The sequence below is a fragment of the Pristiophorus japonicus genome, chromosome 2 (genome assembly GCF_044704955.1).
Source record: "Pristiophorus japonicus isolate sPriJap1 chromosome 2, sPriJap1.hap1, whole genome shotgun sequence".
Taxonomy (NCBI): Eukaryota; Metazoa; Chordata; class Chondrichthyes; family Pristiophoridae; genus Pristiophorus; species Pristiophorus japonicus.
In genome coordinates, this window is record NC_091978.1 from 307,230,177 (window position 1) to 307,248,752 (window position 18,576).

General features: G+C 43.0%; 1 protein-coding gene across 1 annotated transcript in view; it reads left to right on the top strand.

The window, feature by feature from the left end:
* Positions 1–18,576, top strand: part of LOC139234196 (tryptophan 2,3-dioxygenase-like) — a 90,945-nt gene that overhangs the window by 22,763 nt on the left and 49,606 nt on the right. The window contains exons 3-6 of the mRNA XM_070865242.1: positions 5,342–5,432; positions 5,555–5,625; positions 7,947–8,074; positions 11,921–12,107. Coding sequence (XP_070721343.1) covers positions 5,342–5,432; positions 5,555–5,625; positions 7,947–8,074; positions 11,921–12,107 — 477 coding nt within the window. The remainder of the gene's footprint in view (positions 1–5,341; positions 5,433–5,554; positions 5,626–7,946; positions 8,075–11,920; positions 12,108–18,576) is intronic.

An 18,576-nucleotide genomic window follows, 5' to 3' on the forward strand; every position in this document is an offset into this window, starting at 1 on the left:
CACTAACGACACCCAGCTCTTCCTCTCTACAACTTCTCTCGACCCCTGCTTGGTATCTAACTTGTCAGATTGCATGTCCCACATCCAGTACTGGATGAGCAGAAATTTTCTCCAATTAAATATTGAGAAGACTGAAGCCATTATCTTTGGTCCCCACCACAAACTTTGGTCCCTAACCATAAGAACATAAGAAATAGGAGTGGGAGTAGACCATCGAGCCTGCTCTGCCATTTAATAAGATCATGGCTGATCTGATCATGGACTCAGCTCCACTTCCCTGCCCAATCCTCATAACCCTTTATTTCCTTATCGCTCAAAAATCTGTCTATCTCCATCTTAAATATATTCAATTACCCAGCCTTCACAGCTCTCTTGGGCAGAGAATTCCACAGATTTACAACCCTCTGAGAGAAGAAGTTCTTCCTCATCTCAGTTTTAAATGGGTGGCCACTTATTCTGAGACTATACCCACTAGTTTTAGTTTCCCCTATGAGTGGAAATATCCTCTCTGCATCCACCTTGTCGAGTTTCGATAAGATCGCCTCTCATCCTTCTGAACTCCAATGAGTATAGGCCCAACCTACTCAACCTATCCTCATAAGTCAAACCCCTCATCTCTGGAATCAACCTAGTAAACCTTCTCTGAACAGCTTCCAATGCAAGTATATCCTTCCTTAAATATGGAGACCAAAACTGTACACAGTACTCTAGGTGTGGCCTCACCAATACCCTGTACAATTCTAGCAGGATTTCTTTGCTTTTATACTCCATCCCCCTTGCAATAAAGGCCAACATTCCATTTGTCTTCCTAATTACTTACTGTACCTGCATACTAACTTTTTGTGTTTCATGCACAAGGACCCCCAGGTCCCTCCGTACTGCAGCACTTTGCAATTTTTCTCCATTTAAATTATAATTTGCTTTTCTATTTTTTCTGCCAAAGTTGATAACCTCACATTTTCCCACATTATACTCCATCTGCCAAATTTTTGCCCACTCACTTAGCCTGTCTACATCCCTTTGCAGATTTCTTGTGTCCTCCTCACAATTTACTCTCCCACCCACCTTTGCATCATCATCAAACTTGGCTACATTATGTTCAGCCCCTTCATCCAAGTTGAGGCCCCAGCGCCGATCCCTGCGGCACCCCACTAGTTACTGTTTGCCAACCGGAAAATAACCTGTTTATCCCGACTCTCTGTTCTCTGTTAGTTAGCCAATCCTCTATCCATGCTAATATATTACCCCCAACCCTGTGAACTTTTATCTTGTGCAGTAACCTTTTATGTGGCACCTTATCGAATGTCTTCTGACTCCATCCCTCGCCCTAGCATCAATCTGAGAGTGAACAAGTCTGTTCGCAACCTTAGATGTCATATTTGACCCTGAAATGAGTTTCCAGTCACATATCCGCAGCATAACTAAACCCCTTTTTCCACCTCTGTAACATTGCTCGCCTCTGCCCTTGCTTAAGCTCTTCTGCTGCTGAAACCCTCATTCATGTCTTTGTTACATCTAGACTTGACTGCACCAACTCACTCCTGGCCGGATTCCCACATCCTACACTACATAAAATTGCTGTCATCCATACTCAGCAGCCCGCACCAAGTCAAGATCACCATCAATCCTGTGTTTTCTGATCTACATTGGCTCCCAGTTAAACAACGCCTCGATTTTAAAATTCGCATCCTTGTTTACAAATCACTCCATAACCTTACCCCTCCCTCACTCTGTAATTTTTTTCAGCCTCACAACCCCACAAGATGTCTGCGCTCCTCAAATTCTGGCCTCTTGAACATCCCTTATTATAACTGCTCAACCATCAGTGGCCGTGCCTTCAACTGTTTGTCCCTAAGTTCTGGAACTCCCTCCCTAAACCTCTCCGCCTCTCTACCTCTCTTTCCTCCTTTAAGATGCTCCTTAAAACCTACCTCTTTAAACAAGCTTTTGGTCATCTGCCTTAATTTCTTCTTTTGTCAAATGTATTTGTTTTGTCTTGTAACAATGTTGTGAAGCGCCTTGGGATGTTTTACTACTTAAAGGTACTATATAAATAAAAGTTGTTATTATTCTTATTGTAGTAAAGGGGCCCTTAAGGAAGAGTGACCATAATATGAGAGAGTTTGAAAGTAATTTAGTTAAATCCGAAACTAGCATCTTAAATCTAAACAAAGGAAACTACATAGGTATGAGGGTACCAGTGGATGTGGTGTATTTGGGTTTTCATGAGGCATTCGATAAGGTGCCATACAAGAGGTTATTGAACAAAATTAGGGCTTATGGGATTGGGGGTAATATGCTAGCATGGATTGAGGTTTTGTTAATGGACAGAAAACAGTGAGTAGGAATAAACGGGTCATTTTCTGGGTGGCAGACTGTAACTAATGGGGTGCCGCAAGGATCAGTGCTTGGGTCCCAGCTATTCACAATCTATATCAATGATTTGGATGAGGGGACCAAATGTAGTATATCCAAGTTTGCTAATGAAACAAAGCTAGATGGGAATGTAAGTTGTGAGGAGGATGCAAAGAGACTTCAAGGGGATATAGACAGGCTAAATGAGTGGACAAGATCATGGAAAATCGAATATAACGTGGATAAATGTGAAGTTATCCACTTTGGTAGGAAAAATAGAAAAGCAGAGTATTTTTTAAATGATGAGAGATTGGGCAATGTTGATGTTCAGAGGGATCTGGGTGTCCTTGTATACGAATCACTGAAAGTTAAGATTCAGATACAGCAAGCAATTAAGAAAGCAAATAGAATATTGGCCTTTATTACAAGAGGATTTAAGTATAAGAGTAAAGATGTCCTACTGCATTTATAATACAGGGCCCTGGTGAGACCACACCTGGAGAATTGTGTACAGTTTTGGTCTCCTTACCTAAGGAAGGATATACTTGCCATAGAGGGAATGCAACGAAGGTTCACCAGACTGATTCCTGGGATGGGGGTATTGTCCTATGAGGAGAGATTACGTAAACTAGGCCTATATTGTCTAGTGTTTAAAAGAATAAGAGGTGATCTCATTGAAACATACATAATTCTTATAGAGTTTGACAGGGTAGATGCAGGGGGGGTGTTTTCTTTGGCTGGGGAGTCTAGAACCATGGGTCACAGTCTCAGAATAAGAGTTTGGCCATTTAGGACTGAGATGAGGAGAAACTTCTTCACTCAGATAGTGGTGAAGCTTTGGATTCTCAATCCCAGAGGGCTATGAGGGCTCAGTCTTTGAGTATTTTTGGATATCAAGGGATATGGGGACAGTGCAGGAAAGTGGAGTTGAGGTCGATGATCAGCCATGAACTCATTGAATGGCAGAGCAGGCTGGAGTGGTTGAAAGGCCTACTCCTGCTCCTAATTCTTATGTTCTTAAAATCCGAAGTAATGAGACTCCACACTTGTAAAAGTTAATTTTTAGTACTAAAGAGGTTGCTTGGCAGTATTTAAGACTCATCACACCATTAAAAATGCACTTACACTTGAATGCACCAGGCCTAACCTTTTTTGGCATGTTTAGTGGGTATCTAGAGAGTAAGTACAGCAACTTCACGCCCTTCAAGGGTTTGAATGCTGAGTCTCTTGAGAGGTACTGTGGAGGGGCAGGTCAAATTGGACAGCAACTTGTTGATTTCCTCATTTAACTGCGGATATGCGGACTCTGAAATTTGCTGTGCAATTTATTCCTTAATTAGAATGAATGATGATCACCTCACCATTATTCTTATTGCAAAATCTGGGCCAATATAATCTACTCATTCACTGACAGCCATCATTTTCACAACACAAAACTTTAAACACAGGAAACAATCTTCATAAACATCATAAACAGAGCAAAAAAAACAGATTTACAGGCTTGCTATTAAAATTAAATTCTCATTTATCCAACCTAGCCATCTTAACTTCATGAATTGCACCAGGTATAAATTGGGTCATAGAAAAGCATAACATTAAAAATAAGGTTTATTTTTAATGTTTTATCTACTCAGAGTGGGTACTGGAGAAGTCCAAGTCATCCCCTCACCCTCAGCTAGTTTCCCTCCTCCTCTGTACATCACTTCTGTCCATAACCTCCTATCAGTTTCTCTCAAAGAGACTTTGCTTTCAAAGCTTAATTTGATCTTTTATTAAATCAAATTAGAGTGAGGGAAAGAAACTGCCTGTCCCTTGCTCTCTCCCTCTGTCCCATATGTGTAAGAAATTAGAATCCTTTTTCCACAGCTTTAAGCCATTAGCATTGATCTTTGGGGTCAACAAAACACAGTTAAGTTATTTAGCTACTTTCAAAATTCAACTGTTTTTGTTTGAAAATTGTGGTAACATTAAATGAAGAAAGAACACTGACCTTGAATTTCTATAGGGATTCTCGAAATTTCCACTGTAACTTGGGCAGAAGATTAGCAGACACCCTGGAGAACCAGCATAAACAACCATTTCTCTAGGGTTTCCATGCAAGAAATTGGGGAATCCCTGCAGAAATTCTACCTAACTCTCTCTCAGTACCCTCGATCTTTCTGTCTGACTCCAGCTTCTCTCTTTCTCCCTCAGTTTAATATACCTGGGAGGAGAAATTCGGTAATGCCTCTTTTGCGGTGTTAACCCGGGTGGAGAGGTAAATGTAGCGCCGGGAAATGGTTTGCGCCTGCAGCCACAAAATTCACCAGCTGGGCCCTGAGTGTGGAGCGGAGTGCAAAAGGGAGGTGCACCTCTTTTAGGATGCTAGGCTGGCTGAGCAAATGAAAATCCTGAGCTAGCCTTGGAGCATTCTAAGCGAGGCTTCCATGAAAAAGAAATCGGGAAAGAAAACACCAAAAACATTCCCAATACATTACTCATGCCACCACAACATAAATCTCAAAAATAAAACAATAAAAAACAATCACACTTACCTCAGGTCGACATTACTTACCTCACTGTGCCCACTACAACTTGGAACGCCAGCTTCCACAAGTGCTCCCACTAGAACACGCTGCAGGGCGCTGTGGATCAGATGCCAACCAAATACTGAGCCGGTGTCACAACCAGGGGTGTTGCATACAGGCTCGCCTCTTCTGGGCGATAATGCTCTGCGCCCCCTCGAAACCGGCACCGAATATCCTGGCGGGGCACTGGAAGCTGACCACCCGCCGGAAGTGCTTACCGCCGCCATTGCTGCCCCTCCGGTGCGCTAACAGAAACAGCAGAACACCGAAAATCCAGCCTCTGATAAAATTTATAGAGCATAAAACAAAAGCTACAACAGGTATGTAATCAGAACACTTGTTATTTTTCTCTCTCACTCACACACACACAGCCTCTTTTTTTCTGCTGAAGTTTAAAATTTATGCTTTCTTTTTTAAAGTTGGATAAAATAATAAATGCACAAGAACTACAAAGTGAGAAGAAGGGAAATAAAATACATGATGAACACCTTTTTATTATAACCCACCAAGGTGAGGTGCTAATATTACTATATGAATAATAGGAATAAGTTGACATTTGCAAATTATTCACAAAATAATTTGGCAGTAATTTAAGAAAGTAAATGATTTTTTTTTACATATATAAATTGCAGCTTATGAATTGTGGTTCAAGCAGATTCTTTGGGAATTGGATTCAGTTCGTGAAATATTTCAGAAAGGTCAAGTGAGTATTCTGCATTGGTAATTAGTTTCTGTAAATCTTATGGTTGGTGGAGGAGGGCACTGCGTTTATAAAACAGTGGGGTGAATTTTAACCTACCCACCCAGTTTTTGCTAGGCAGGTAAACAGTTAAAATCAATTGGATGACTTACCTGCTGGAAGCAGGAGAATGGGACAAATTGAATAACTGTTTCCAAGAGCTGGCAGAGGCACGATGGGCTGACTGGCCTCGTTCTGTGCTGTATGATTCCATGATTCTGTGATGTCCTGTGGTTTATGATTTTTACCGGCCCTTCTGATCAGATAGCTAAGCCACCATCCAAAGCCGGAGGGTCCTTCTTTATGCAGATTGGTGTCCAATGACGTCATCGGTATTCAATTGTAATTTTAACTGCAGCCTGAGCACTGAAATGAAGTGCTGGGGTTTTCCTGCCAGGTGTAGTTCTGTCAGAAAAAGATGGAAGCCAAGAGGCCATTCAAGGTAAGCTTTTTACTATAATTTATGGGGCCAGTAGGAGTGCTCCTCCAGGCCTACCTGAGTGCGAGCAGTGACCAAGGTCACACGATTTTGCACCGGTTGACAACTGCTTCCCGTCCACTTCCCATTCTACTAATTTATTCAGCAAGTATTCCACAATGCAAAAAAACAAAAAACTTTTCTTGTAATCACTAAGCAGGTTTCAACATAACTGATGTACCATAGTAAATAATTTTGTAAGGGACTAATTGAATGCGTTTATTGAAAAGTTAGAAATTATCTGTTACTGCAAGGTCTTTGTCTCTGCCGATGTTTGCCTGCAGTCAATATGAACAGCTGGAGAGTTTACCTCACCTGGCATTGCCAGGAAATGTAGCTGAGGCCAGGACAGTGAACTTATATAAGAATCTTCTAGATAAAGTAATGGGAAGAAGCTTGATAGCTTGGCAGCAGTAGATTAAATTGACTGAAGAACATTTTTAATTCTTAGCTATCTTGTGAGCTTATATTGAGGAAGCTTAGTAAAAGTGTTGGACTATTTTTCCGGTTTTAAACAGAATGCCCTAGAATTTCCACTGTGGTTCTTCTGCTCTCTGGCCATGACTTCAGTGGGAGATCAGCGGAACCCTCGGAGAAGCAATATAGAAAGGCTGAAAATGGCCAATACCTTACTTCATTAATAAACTGCTCAATAGCATGCGGCTGGGGAGATGTCACTTGGCCACCCACAACCCAAGGTTACACATGCAAGGAAGCTTGGGAAAACATTGCAAGAAAGTCAGAAGCTGCATTGTTGCCTAAGGGAGAGTTGGGAAAATATCACAATCAATGAAAAATGTAAAAGGAAATAGTGTGAAACACTGAGCTGTCCATGCAGGCACGTGTGGAAAACATAATGAGCCAAGAGCCAAAGATCAGAGCTTCGGGAACAGTGCTGAAAGCATGTCTGACACTCCTCAGAGGAGAGACCTGGCAGTTAGCAAGTTGTTGAAGCTTTGGAAGATTGAAATTTTTGTATATTTGAAAAAAATAAATTGTTGTGTTTTTTATTGTGCTTATTATGTTATAAATTTTCTTTCTGGGATATATATTTGGGCTGGGTGAAGAATCAACATGGCCATTCAAATGAGTTTGACTTTTTTTTGTTCCTTGTTTTACAAGTTTGGGAATGTCTCAAATTCACTAAAAAGCTAGATATATTTTTTAGTTTTATTTCCTATTTAGTTATATTAGCTACCTGTTGTGTTCTCCTGGTGCCTTTCTTTTATCGTTAGGAAAGAGTGTTTGCTTTCTCATGGGTATGGAAGCCAATGCTTATTGCACTGAATAGCAGTCCAAAATTCCAAATTCCAGCACCGAAAGTTGTGAAATTGAATTCAATAAATCTGACTATTTGTGGGCTAGCACCAGAAAATGACTATGAAAGCTGCTGGATTTTCAGAGAAATCTTACTGTCATTCACGGAACAGAATCTTCTACCCTTGGATCAGCATCATTGCTAAATATTATCTAAAAGCCAATACCACAGTTTGTGCCACTCTGCACTGGGAGCATGGAATTGGCTCTAGAATTCCAGTCTGATGTGAAAACAGCTTTGAAAAATGTTCAGGTGTCCTGGTACTTAATAAACAAAGCTTATTAACTATATTGAAGATCAAAAATGACACAGAAATCTCTTGGGCACTTAATAAACTTAGTGTTGAGCCTTTTTTAAATTGTTTTTATTTGGTCTTGGCATGTGGGAGATTGTGGTAAGCCAGTATAGGCGATCCCAAGTTGCCCTGAGGGGATGTAGTTTTAACTTTTCTGTAGAATGACTGGTAATCCATGAAAAAATGTGTTCCAGGTGAGAGATGAGAGAAATATGTTGAAAGTGGTCTCAAGAATCCATCGAATTGCGATGATCCTTAAACTCCTGATGGATCAGTTTGCAGTTCTGGAGACAATGACAGCACTGGACTTCTTTGATTTCAGGTAGCAAAGATTTACAGTTAACAGCCTGAAAGGAACCGGGGAAAATTAATGTACCATGTATCTGACTTCACAGGAACAAATCCTTATTGTCCAGCATATTGAAAATTGCTTTACAAAAGGTATAATCTCATTCAAATTCCACACACAAATATCTGCTGTAAGAAAGGTCTCAGAGAGGCTGGAGATACAGCCTCAAATCTCTAGGGTTTGATCAGTGCACTACACATAAGGGTGGATTTTCCTGAACTTTGCCCTCAGAGACGATCAAGGGGAATTGTGGTGCTTTCCTGAAGAACGCAGAAACTTAAAACAGTCGGGGGAAATTAAAACATTCAGGGGGAACTTAAAACAATCACTATCACTAGAGAAAAAGTACTGGGCAAACTAATGGGACTAAAGGTGGACAAGTCCCCTGGACCTGATGGCCTGCATCTTCGGGTCTTAAAAGAAGTGGCGGCAGAGATAGTGGATGCATTGGTTGTAATCTACCAATCTACCTGCATTCTAAAGAGGTCCCAGCAGATTGCAAAACTGCAATTGCAACGCCCCTATTTAAGAAAGGAGGGAGACAGAAAGTAGGAAACCATTGACCAGTTAGCCTAACATCTGTCATTGGGAAAATGCTGGGGTCCATTGTTAAGGAAGTAGTAGCAGGACATTTAGAAAATCATAATGCAGTTAAGCAGAGTCAGCATGGTTTTATGAAAGGGAAATCATGTTTGACAAATTTGCTGAAGTTGTTTGAGGATGTAACGAGCAGGGTGGACAAAGGGGAACCAGTGGATGTGGTGTATTTGGATTTCCAGAAGGCATTCGATAAGGTGCCACATAAAAGGTTACTGCATAAGATAAGAGCTCATGGAGTTGGTTATAATATACTAGCATGGATAGAGGATTGGCTAACTAACAGAAAACAGAGAGTCGGGATAAATGGGTAATTTTCCAGTTGGCAAACTGTAACTAGTGGGGTGCCACAGGGATCAGTGCTGGGGCATCATCCATTTACAATCTATATTAATGACTTGGATGAAGGGACTGAGTGTAATGTAGCTAAATTTGCTGATGATGCAAAGATAGGCGGTAAAGCAAGTTGTGAGGAGGACGCAAAGAATCTGCAAAGGGATATAGATAGATTAAGTGAGTGAGCAAAAATTTGGCAAATGCAGTATAATGTGAGAAAATATGAGGTTATCCACTTTGGTAGCAAAAATAAAAAATCAAATTATTATTTAAATTGGGAGAGATTACAAAATGCTGTGGTACAGAGGGATCTGGGGGTCCTTGTACATGTAAGGTTTTGAGGGGGCTTGAGGGGGGAATCTAGAGCTCAGGGGCATAGTCTTAGAATAAAACGGAAATGAAAGAGAATTTCTTCTCTCAGAGAGCCGTGAATCTTTGGAATTCTCTACTCCAGAGAGTGGTGGAAGCTGTGTTATTGAATATATTTACGGTGGAGATAGATAGATTTTTGAACGATAAGGAAGTCAAGGGTAATGGGGAGAGGGCAGGGAAATGGAGTTGAGGCCAAGATTAGATCAGCCACAATATTATTAAATGGTGGAGCAGGCTTGAGGGGCCAAATGGCCTACTCCTGCTCTTATATCTTATGTTCTAACAAAGTTTGGCCTGTGCCTGCAGCAGCTGCAGACCAGTCAGCTGTATGCTAATGAGGTGGGAGGGGGTGATGTGACTTGCCCCTGGACCCATTATTTGTGCCCCCAAATGCCTGGAACAGGAAGTCCAGTTCTGCTGCTCCTGTCTAGCATCATGTAATAAAATTGATAGATGCTTTGTGCATAGATTGAACTTGTCAAAACAGGGAGAAATTCAACAACTACTTATGGAAACCTCTGCCTGGTATAAAACAGCAATGGGGCAAAGAGTTTGCTGGTTGCTATGTAAAGTGACATTGTAAATGAAGATTCTTAAGGATATGTGACCAAACATGGGGGCAGAAATTGTTGGAGATTTTTGAAGGGTCAAAAATGTTTCAGCCTATGCAAAATGTTATTTTTGAATGATGAGCGCGAACAAAAGGATCGGAAATCCCCAACATGGAGGTTGGTGGAATGGATGCACAGCTGCATGAGGACTGTTGTCTAGCTTGGCACTCCAGGGCACCTTTGCAAGAGGATCTCCCTGCCCATATCTGCCAGGAGGTGTGTACAGGTTCAAAGGTATTGGAGAAGACCCAACACTTTAAGGAATCTGACAAGGAAAGAGTATATACCTTTCCGTGCTTCAAACTGTTGCCATCAACCTGTTCCACAATTACTACTGACCCATGCCAAGTCCTCATACAACTTTGCAGCTTTTTCAGTTAATCTCATGCATACCCATACCTCAATATTCAAATGGAATATACAATTGTAAGCCTTGCCATGCTCAAATCTTCCAAGGGCTTCACACATCAAACCAATGTAACACAAACATGGTGGGAGAGAAATTGGCTAACCCCTGAAAATGGGTGTGGAGATCGCAGTACGCGTTACAGGCAGCATGGTTAAGAAGTAAATTAAAAAACACGTAAACCTGAAAAAATAAAACTGTATTTATCTTACAATTACTTCTGAAATTATTAATTCTTGAAAGTATATAACTAGGGAGATCCTCCCCGCCTTCCCCGCTTTTCTCTCCTGTTGTCTTACTAGGCTGTACATGTTTTGTTAATGAGAATATCGACAGTTCATTCTCAGTCATCACTCTTCAACCCATTTTGTGTTGTGTAATAATAACCAGCAACAATTCTCTCTCCTCTTTTGGTGCAATTATACAGGATTTTGGTGAGACCACACCTAGAGCATCATGTGCAGTTATGGTCTCCTTACCTAATGAAGGATATACTTGCCTTAGAGGGAGTGTAATAAAGATTCACTAAATTGATTCCTGAGATGGGAGGGCTGTCCTATGAGGGAAGATTGAGTAGAATGGGCCAATATTCTCTGGGGTTTCGAAGAAGATGGTCTCATTGAATCATATAAAATTCTTAGAGGGCTTGACAGGATAGATGCTGAGATGCTGTTTCCCCTGGCTGGGGAGTCTAAATCTAGGAGTCATCATCTCAGGATAAGGGGTTGGCCATTTAGGACTGAGATGAGGAGAAATTTCTTTGGTTGTGAACCTTTGGAATTCTCTACCCCAGAGTGTTGTGGATGCACAGTCGTTGGGTATATTCAAGGCTGAGAGCGATAGATTCTTGGGCACTAAAGAAATCAGGGGATATGGGAATAAGGCGGGAAAGTGGAGTTGATATAAAAGTTTAGCCATGAGCTTATTGAATGGCAGAGCAGGCCTACTCCTGCTCATATTTCTTATGTTCTTGTGCTCTAATCTTTCCTCCTTCTATGGACATTACCCAATACTAATTTGTTTTTATTAGATTATTTGTTCACAGGATGTGGACGATGCTGGCAAGATGACATTTATTGTCTATCCTTAATTGATCAGAGAAGGTGGTGGTGGGCCTTCTTAATAGCAATTGATTTTACACTGAGTAGCTTGTTAGGCCATTTCAGAAGGCATTAAGTGTAACCATGTAATGTGTTATAAATTCTCGATCTGCACTAGGTATCCTATGATCTAAAGAGTACTATCGAATCCAATATCTAGTCAAATGATAGCATGACCCAGTGGTTGTACAATGAAACCCCTCATTGTGTATACTGGAAAGGCTAATCTTACATGTGCCCCACTGGCAATTTTCCTATTATCCAGAAGGTGACTGATGAATACACAGACAAAGCTAATAGTAAGCCAACATGATGGTTTATTTTATATATAATATATGAACAAACAATGCAGTTTGCAGTAAATTTCATGCTATTTATAATGCTTTTTTTTTTAAAGGAATTATTTAGTACCGGCATCTGGATTTCAGAGCCTGCAATTTCGCCTTTTGGAGAATAAAATTGGAGTTCCAGAGAGTCTACGAGTTCCTTACAACAGAAAGCACTATAGAGACAACTTCATAGGGAAGGACAATGAGTTACTGCTTCGATCTGAGCTGGAACCAACACTCTTACAACTGGTAGAGGTACTCAACATTGAGATTCAGACAATATTCAATGATGTTACAGATTTTCTCTGCAAAGTGACAGATAAGACAAATTATATATCAATAAGCATTCAAGATTGGAATTGGAGAGCCTCTCTGATATGCTGCCTCAGCCACATAAATATATTACAGTTTGGAGCATATTCCCTTCCGTGTGGGAGTCTGAAACAAGTTATGTTGTATTGATGTCTTGTGTATAAGGCAGGTGTTCTATTGAAGGAACATTATTTTCTCTTCTCAGTACTCCTTCAGTACTGTATTAATTTAATTACATTAGTAAGCAACTTTTCATTTGCAGTCAGTAGAGAGGAATCATTGATAGTATAGGGAGCAAAATGCTACCAAAAGTGTGGAAGAAAAATTGGGAATTCAATTTTTAAAGGAAGAAAAGAAAGAACTCACATTTATATAATGCCTTTCATAACCTCCAGATGCACCAGAGCACTTCATAGAATCATAGGAATTTACAGCACAGAAGGAGACCAAGTGCTGGGGGTGACACTACTGGTAATAAATGCTGGTCTTGCCAGCGACGTCCACATACCATGGGCGAATTTTTTTAAAATCGGACCATCGTGCCAGCGCTGACTCTTTAAAAGAGCAGTCATGGTTAATGCTCCCCCCGCCACCCCCTTTCCTCGCGCCTTTTATCTGTAAACCTATAAGTTTGATGCTCTGAGTGACAACAATTCTTCTCCTCTCCCCTCTAGAACTTTTGCCAATGATTCTAAATGTATGACCTCTGCTTATTGACCCACTTACGAGAGAATCGTTTTTCTCTATCTATTCTATCAAAACCTATTATCATCTTAAAAACCTCTATTAGGTCACCTTCTCTGTTCCAAGGAGAACAGTCCTAATTTTTCCAACCTCCTCATAACTGAAGACCCTCGTTCCTGGTAACCTCCTGGTAAACCTCCTCTGTACCCTTTCTAATGCATTTACATCTATCCTGAAGTGTGGTGTCCAGAAATACTCCAGTTGGGGCCTACCCAGTGTTTTATAAAGTTGTAGTATGAGCTTTTTGCTTTTATATTCCATGGTCTAGAAATTTATGGCCACCACAGAAGTTGCTGGTGGCACCGTGGCACTGTGGCCTTGGGTTAATGGTCGCTAAAATTGGTCACAGCAGTAGGAGAGAAAAATTTGGGCTGGGGACGAAAGATACTTAGCCCAGCACTAAATCCTCATGTAATGCCCTCCTGGTGATGTTAATGCAGGCATCGGTAGCGAAGTTCGCAACCAGAAGCAGCATTCCATCTTCCAACAGCCTCTGGAATTGAGGCTATGAGTTCATTAGGCATTGTGGAACATTAAAGGGCTATATATTAAAAGGGCAATGCCTTCTGAACTGAAAAATAAAAATGAAGAAACAAATTGTAGTTTCTAGCTCTTATTGCCTTTAAAAAAAATTAACATTAAAAAGTCCCAAATGGGTATCTTCAGCTCTTAAAACTGAAATCCTTTCCACACCTCAAAAAATGAGAAATGTGCTTCAGCACTAACACAAATGACTCAGCAAGCTAGGGAAGGGGCACCCAGGATCTCACACGCAGCACTCCAGCTTTGTGCAGGGGGTCAACACTGTAAGAGAGGCCCTTTACCCAAAGGGGCCAGGAGGCTTTCCAGAAAGAACGAGGTGGGACCACATTACCAAGGCTGTCACTGCCAGTAGTACCGTCCCCACCACTTGGCTCCTGAAGCTTCATGACCTCAGACCACTTGTCAAGGTCAGTGAATGCACCATCAAATGCCATCTCCTATCAACTGAATCATTAGTCTCACACTGCTCAATGCACGACTCCCCACCAACCCCCCACGCCCCGCCCATCATTCACCTACCAACAATCTGTACCAATCACGAGGCACATCTCCTACCTCACTCCCTTGGAGAGGGTGCAGGCCATTCTTGGTAGGGCATGACCAATGGTGGGGCAGAAAGGATACAATTTTCTGGTATCCTCATACTTTAGCCTCCTCCTTATGCACAACTTGCCTTTCCGCCCTCCCCTCACCACAACTCTCCCCTTGGGCCTTCCTCATTTCTCACACCCAAGCAGTGCAGTCTGCCCAACCAGTGGTTGGCCAAGAAGAGGGAAAGGAGAGTGAAGAAGAAGAAGAAGAACAAGAAGAAGAAGAAGAAGAAACATCATCATTCAATTTCACAAGCCAAGCCACCAGCTCCTCAAGGTCAACCAGCAAGGCCATTTGCAGTGATCCCCCACTGAATGTCAGCAGCCTTCCACCAACCATGCTGCAGCCATTGGGGTGGAACTGTGTGACATTAGTAGGATAAGCAAAGACACACACGAGACAGTCACTAAAGGAATGCATAAGGGTGATGAGTTGATTTCTTGATGTCATATTGGATGGATAAATGTATAAAGTTGAATTGGAAAGTTTGCTTTGTTGTGTCTTTTATTTTAGCATTGTGACCAATACTGTGATGGTCAGTAACAGAGGCAAGGTAAGATTTGGGACAAAATGTTAAAGCGGAATTGGAGTTGTGGTCACTAGGATCGCAGGCGATGATTCCATCCCAGATATCCCGGCCAGAAAGGGGTTGTATGGATTGCAATCTTCCTTCTGCTTCTTCCTCTTCCCTCTGCAAGCGGATGCTGTAAATCTAAAATGATAGCATAAAATTCTGGAAATACTCAGTAGGTGAGTCAACATCTCGACCTGAGATGTGAACTCTGTTTCTCACTCCACGGATGTTGGCTGACCTGCTGAGTATTTGCATCATTTTCAATCTTTTCAAACTTTTAACATGTATTGCAGCATGCCACTACTTCAAAAATATTCAGTCCAAACAAAAGCTTAAATGCAAACTTACCTGAAAGATGTGTGTCTCTCTTTAAGAGGTCCTGACAGTGCTAAGGTCCAAGTTTGCTGAAGTGACGTTAAGTCGGTGTTACTGGGCCTTGGAATATGGCAGGTGCCACGGGCGAAAGAGCGGCAGCAGCCCTCTTTTCGCTACATCTTGACGGTAACGCGTGACGTAAATCCCTTGAATTTTTAGCCCTATGCCTCTATTTATAAACCAAGTAACCCATGTGCTTTTTTAACTACCTGATCAATTTGCCCTGCCACCTTTAAGGATTTATGTATAGAAACATAGAAAATAGGTGCAGGAGTAGGCCATTTGGCCCTTCGAGCCTGCACCACCATTCAATAAGATCATGGCTGATCATTCACCTCAGTACCCCTTTCCTGCTTTCTCTCCATACCCCTTGATCCGTTTAACCATAAGGGCCATACCTAACTCCCTCTTGAATATATCCAATGAACTGGCATCAACAACTCTCTGCGGTAGGGAATTCCACAGGTTAACAACTCTCTGAGTGAAGAAGTTTCTCCTCATCTCAGTCCTAAATGGCTTACCCCTTATCCTTAGACTATGTCCCCTGGGTCTGGACTTCCCCAACATCGGGAACATTCTTCCTGCATCTAACCTGTCCAGTCCTGTCAGAATTTTATACGTTTCTATGAGATTCCCTCTCATGCTTCTAAACTCCAGTGTATATGGACACCTTTCTGCTCAGCTACTCTTTTCAAAATCATGCCATTTATAGTATACTATCTTTCCATATTAGTCCTTCCAAAATGGATCACTTCATACTTCTCCGCATTGAACTTCATCTGCCATGATTCCTCCCAATCCACGATGCTGTCTTTGTCATCGTGAAGCATATAATTATGCTCTTAGTATCTAATTAGCATATTTATATGCTTCACGATGTACGTCATTTCTATTTATCACTTTATAGCCAGTGAAGTACTTTTGAAATGTTGTCAGTGTTGTAATGTAGGCTGAACTCCAGGACAGAGTCGACAAAGTGGATGAAAGCATGGGCCTTACGCTAAACATTAGTAAGACAAAGGTCCTCCACCAGCCTGTCCTCGCCGCATAGCACTGCCCCCCAGACATCAAGATCCACGGCGTGGCCCTGGAAAACGTGGACCACTTCCTCTATCTTGGGGGCCTCCTATCAACAAGAGCAGCATTAACGACGAGATCCAACACCGCCTCCAGTGCACCAGTGCTGCCTTCGGTCGCCTGAGGAAAAGAGTATTTGAAGACCAGTCCCTCAAAACTGTCACCAAGCTCATGGTCTACAAGGCCATAGTAATACCCGCCGTCCTGTATGGCTCAGAGACGTGGACCATGTACAGTAGACAGCTCAAGTCGCTGGAGAAATACCACCAGCGATGTCTCCGCAAGATCCTGCAAATCCCCTGGGAAGATAGACGCACAAATGTTACATCCCCAGCATTGACGCACTGACCACACTTGATCAGTTCCACTGGCCAGGCCACATAGTTCGCATGTCAGACACGAGACTCCCAAAGCAAGCGCTCTACTCGGAACTCGTCCACGCCAAACAAGCCAAAGGCGGGCAGAGGAAACATTATAAGAACATCCTCAAAGCCTCCCTGATAGACCGCTCTAAGTGGAGAAGGTGCATTCGAGAGGGCACTGAGCTCCTCGAGTATTGTCACCTAGAGCATGCAGAAACAAGCGCAGACAGTGGAAGGAGCGTGCAGCAAACCAGGCTCCCTGCCCACTTTTTCTCTCAACGACTATCTGTCCCACCTGTGACAGAGACTGTGATTCTCGTATTGGACCTTACAGCCACCTAAGAACTCATGCTAAGAGTGAAAGCAAGTCTTCCTTGATTCTGAGGGATGGCCTATGATGATGCTGATGATGATAGGAAACTCGGCAGCCAATTTGTGCACAGCAAGGTCCCACCAGCAGCAATGTGATAATGACCAAATTATGGAGGCGAAATTGCCCCACACCCCGATTGGGAGCAATAACCCTCCGTGGCCGGGAATTTTATTGCCCGGCTCGGAGGTCCCATCCCTGACGCGGAATTGGGCCTATCGCTCCTCAAAAGAAGTGGAGCGCTGTCTCCAGCGCTTTGCTTCCTTTGGGGGCGGTCCCGGGGTGGTAGCGCATTGCTGAGGGAAGGTCTGCTGTGCACACTGCACGGCCCTTTGGTGACCACCACTAGATCACCAGGGCAGCATGAGACCGGGCCAGCAGCGTGACACCCAGCACGATGGCGGCCCGGACCATGCTAGGGCCGCCATGGTTGGGCTGACCCAAGAGTTGGCCGACCAACAAAGATGGCGGCCCGGGGCGCTGCAGGCCTCCCCTTTAAACTGCACCTCGGGAGCGGATGTCTGCCAGCATCACGATCTGCGAAGCTGCCGTTGACATCCGCCCACTCCAGGAGTCGGCGCTGACGTCATCACCAGTTGCACGGCGGTCCGGGGCGCAGCCCCTCCCGAACCTCTGGGGCAATGTTCCAGGAGGCGGTAGTGCTCCCCTCCCCCAGGCTAAAACTGCCTTACGCCAGAGGCACTAACAGGGTGCAAACAAGGGGCAATTTCACCCCCTGTATATTTTAGCAATGTTGGTGAGGGGTAAATATTGGCCAGGTCACCAGGAATAACTCCACTGCTATTCCTCTAAGGAGTGAAATAGGATCTTTTACATCCATTTGACAGGGCAGATGGAGCCTCAATTTAATATCTTATCTGAAAGATGGCACCTCCGACAGTGCAGCACTCATTCAGTTCTACATTAACTTAATGACATTAGCCAGAGATTTTTAGTTGCAGTCACTGGAGATGAGTCGTTAATAGCATAGCGAACAAAATGCTGCAAAAACAACAACTTATATTTATACAGCACCTTTAATTTAAAGAAGATGAACTGAAATGATTTCATGAGTGAGAAGTTCTACGGATGGATAAGGCTTGAAAAGTTTTCCCCTTTTTCAGTGGGAAATAGAAGGTTACGGGCCAATTTAAATAGGTTTCATGATTACTAAAGCTTCTTAAGAATAAATAGTGAAAGATTGGCCCCGATATTTATGGACTGCCATGTCAGCCCGACAATTATGCCCCCGGGTCCAGCTGGGCCACCATCAGGCAGCCTGGCACCCCCTCTGGCCCAGCCGAAACCCTCCCTCGTGGCCCATTGGGCCGAAGTTTTAAAATCGCGAAGGCTCTCCCCTTTAAGTCACAGCGGTCACTCCGCACCACCCCCAACTTCCACCCCTCAGGTGTTGCCACTGCTGTGTATCCACCCCTCTCATGTAGTCACGGCCCCCATTAAGAGCGACTTCAGGATCCGAATTTAAAAAAACAACAAAGAGCAGAATTTCACTCAAGAGGTGACCTCAACCACAGCTGCAGTAAAAACCATTGAAACGAGGTGCTTGCACCTCATTCCGGGCGGGGGGCAATTGCATCCCCTCAGTCTCCATTTCCCAGCTGGTCAGATTAAGAGGCTATCGGGCGCATAGGTTTTGCAGGGTGTGAGGGGCGGACTGGGGGGGTGCAGCGGTGTGAACGGAGGCTGAAGAGTGGGGTAGATTGGAAAGGCCAGAGGGGCAGTGGAGATTAGAAAGGTCAGGGTGGCAGGGAGATT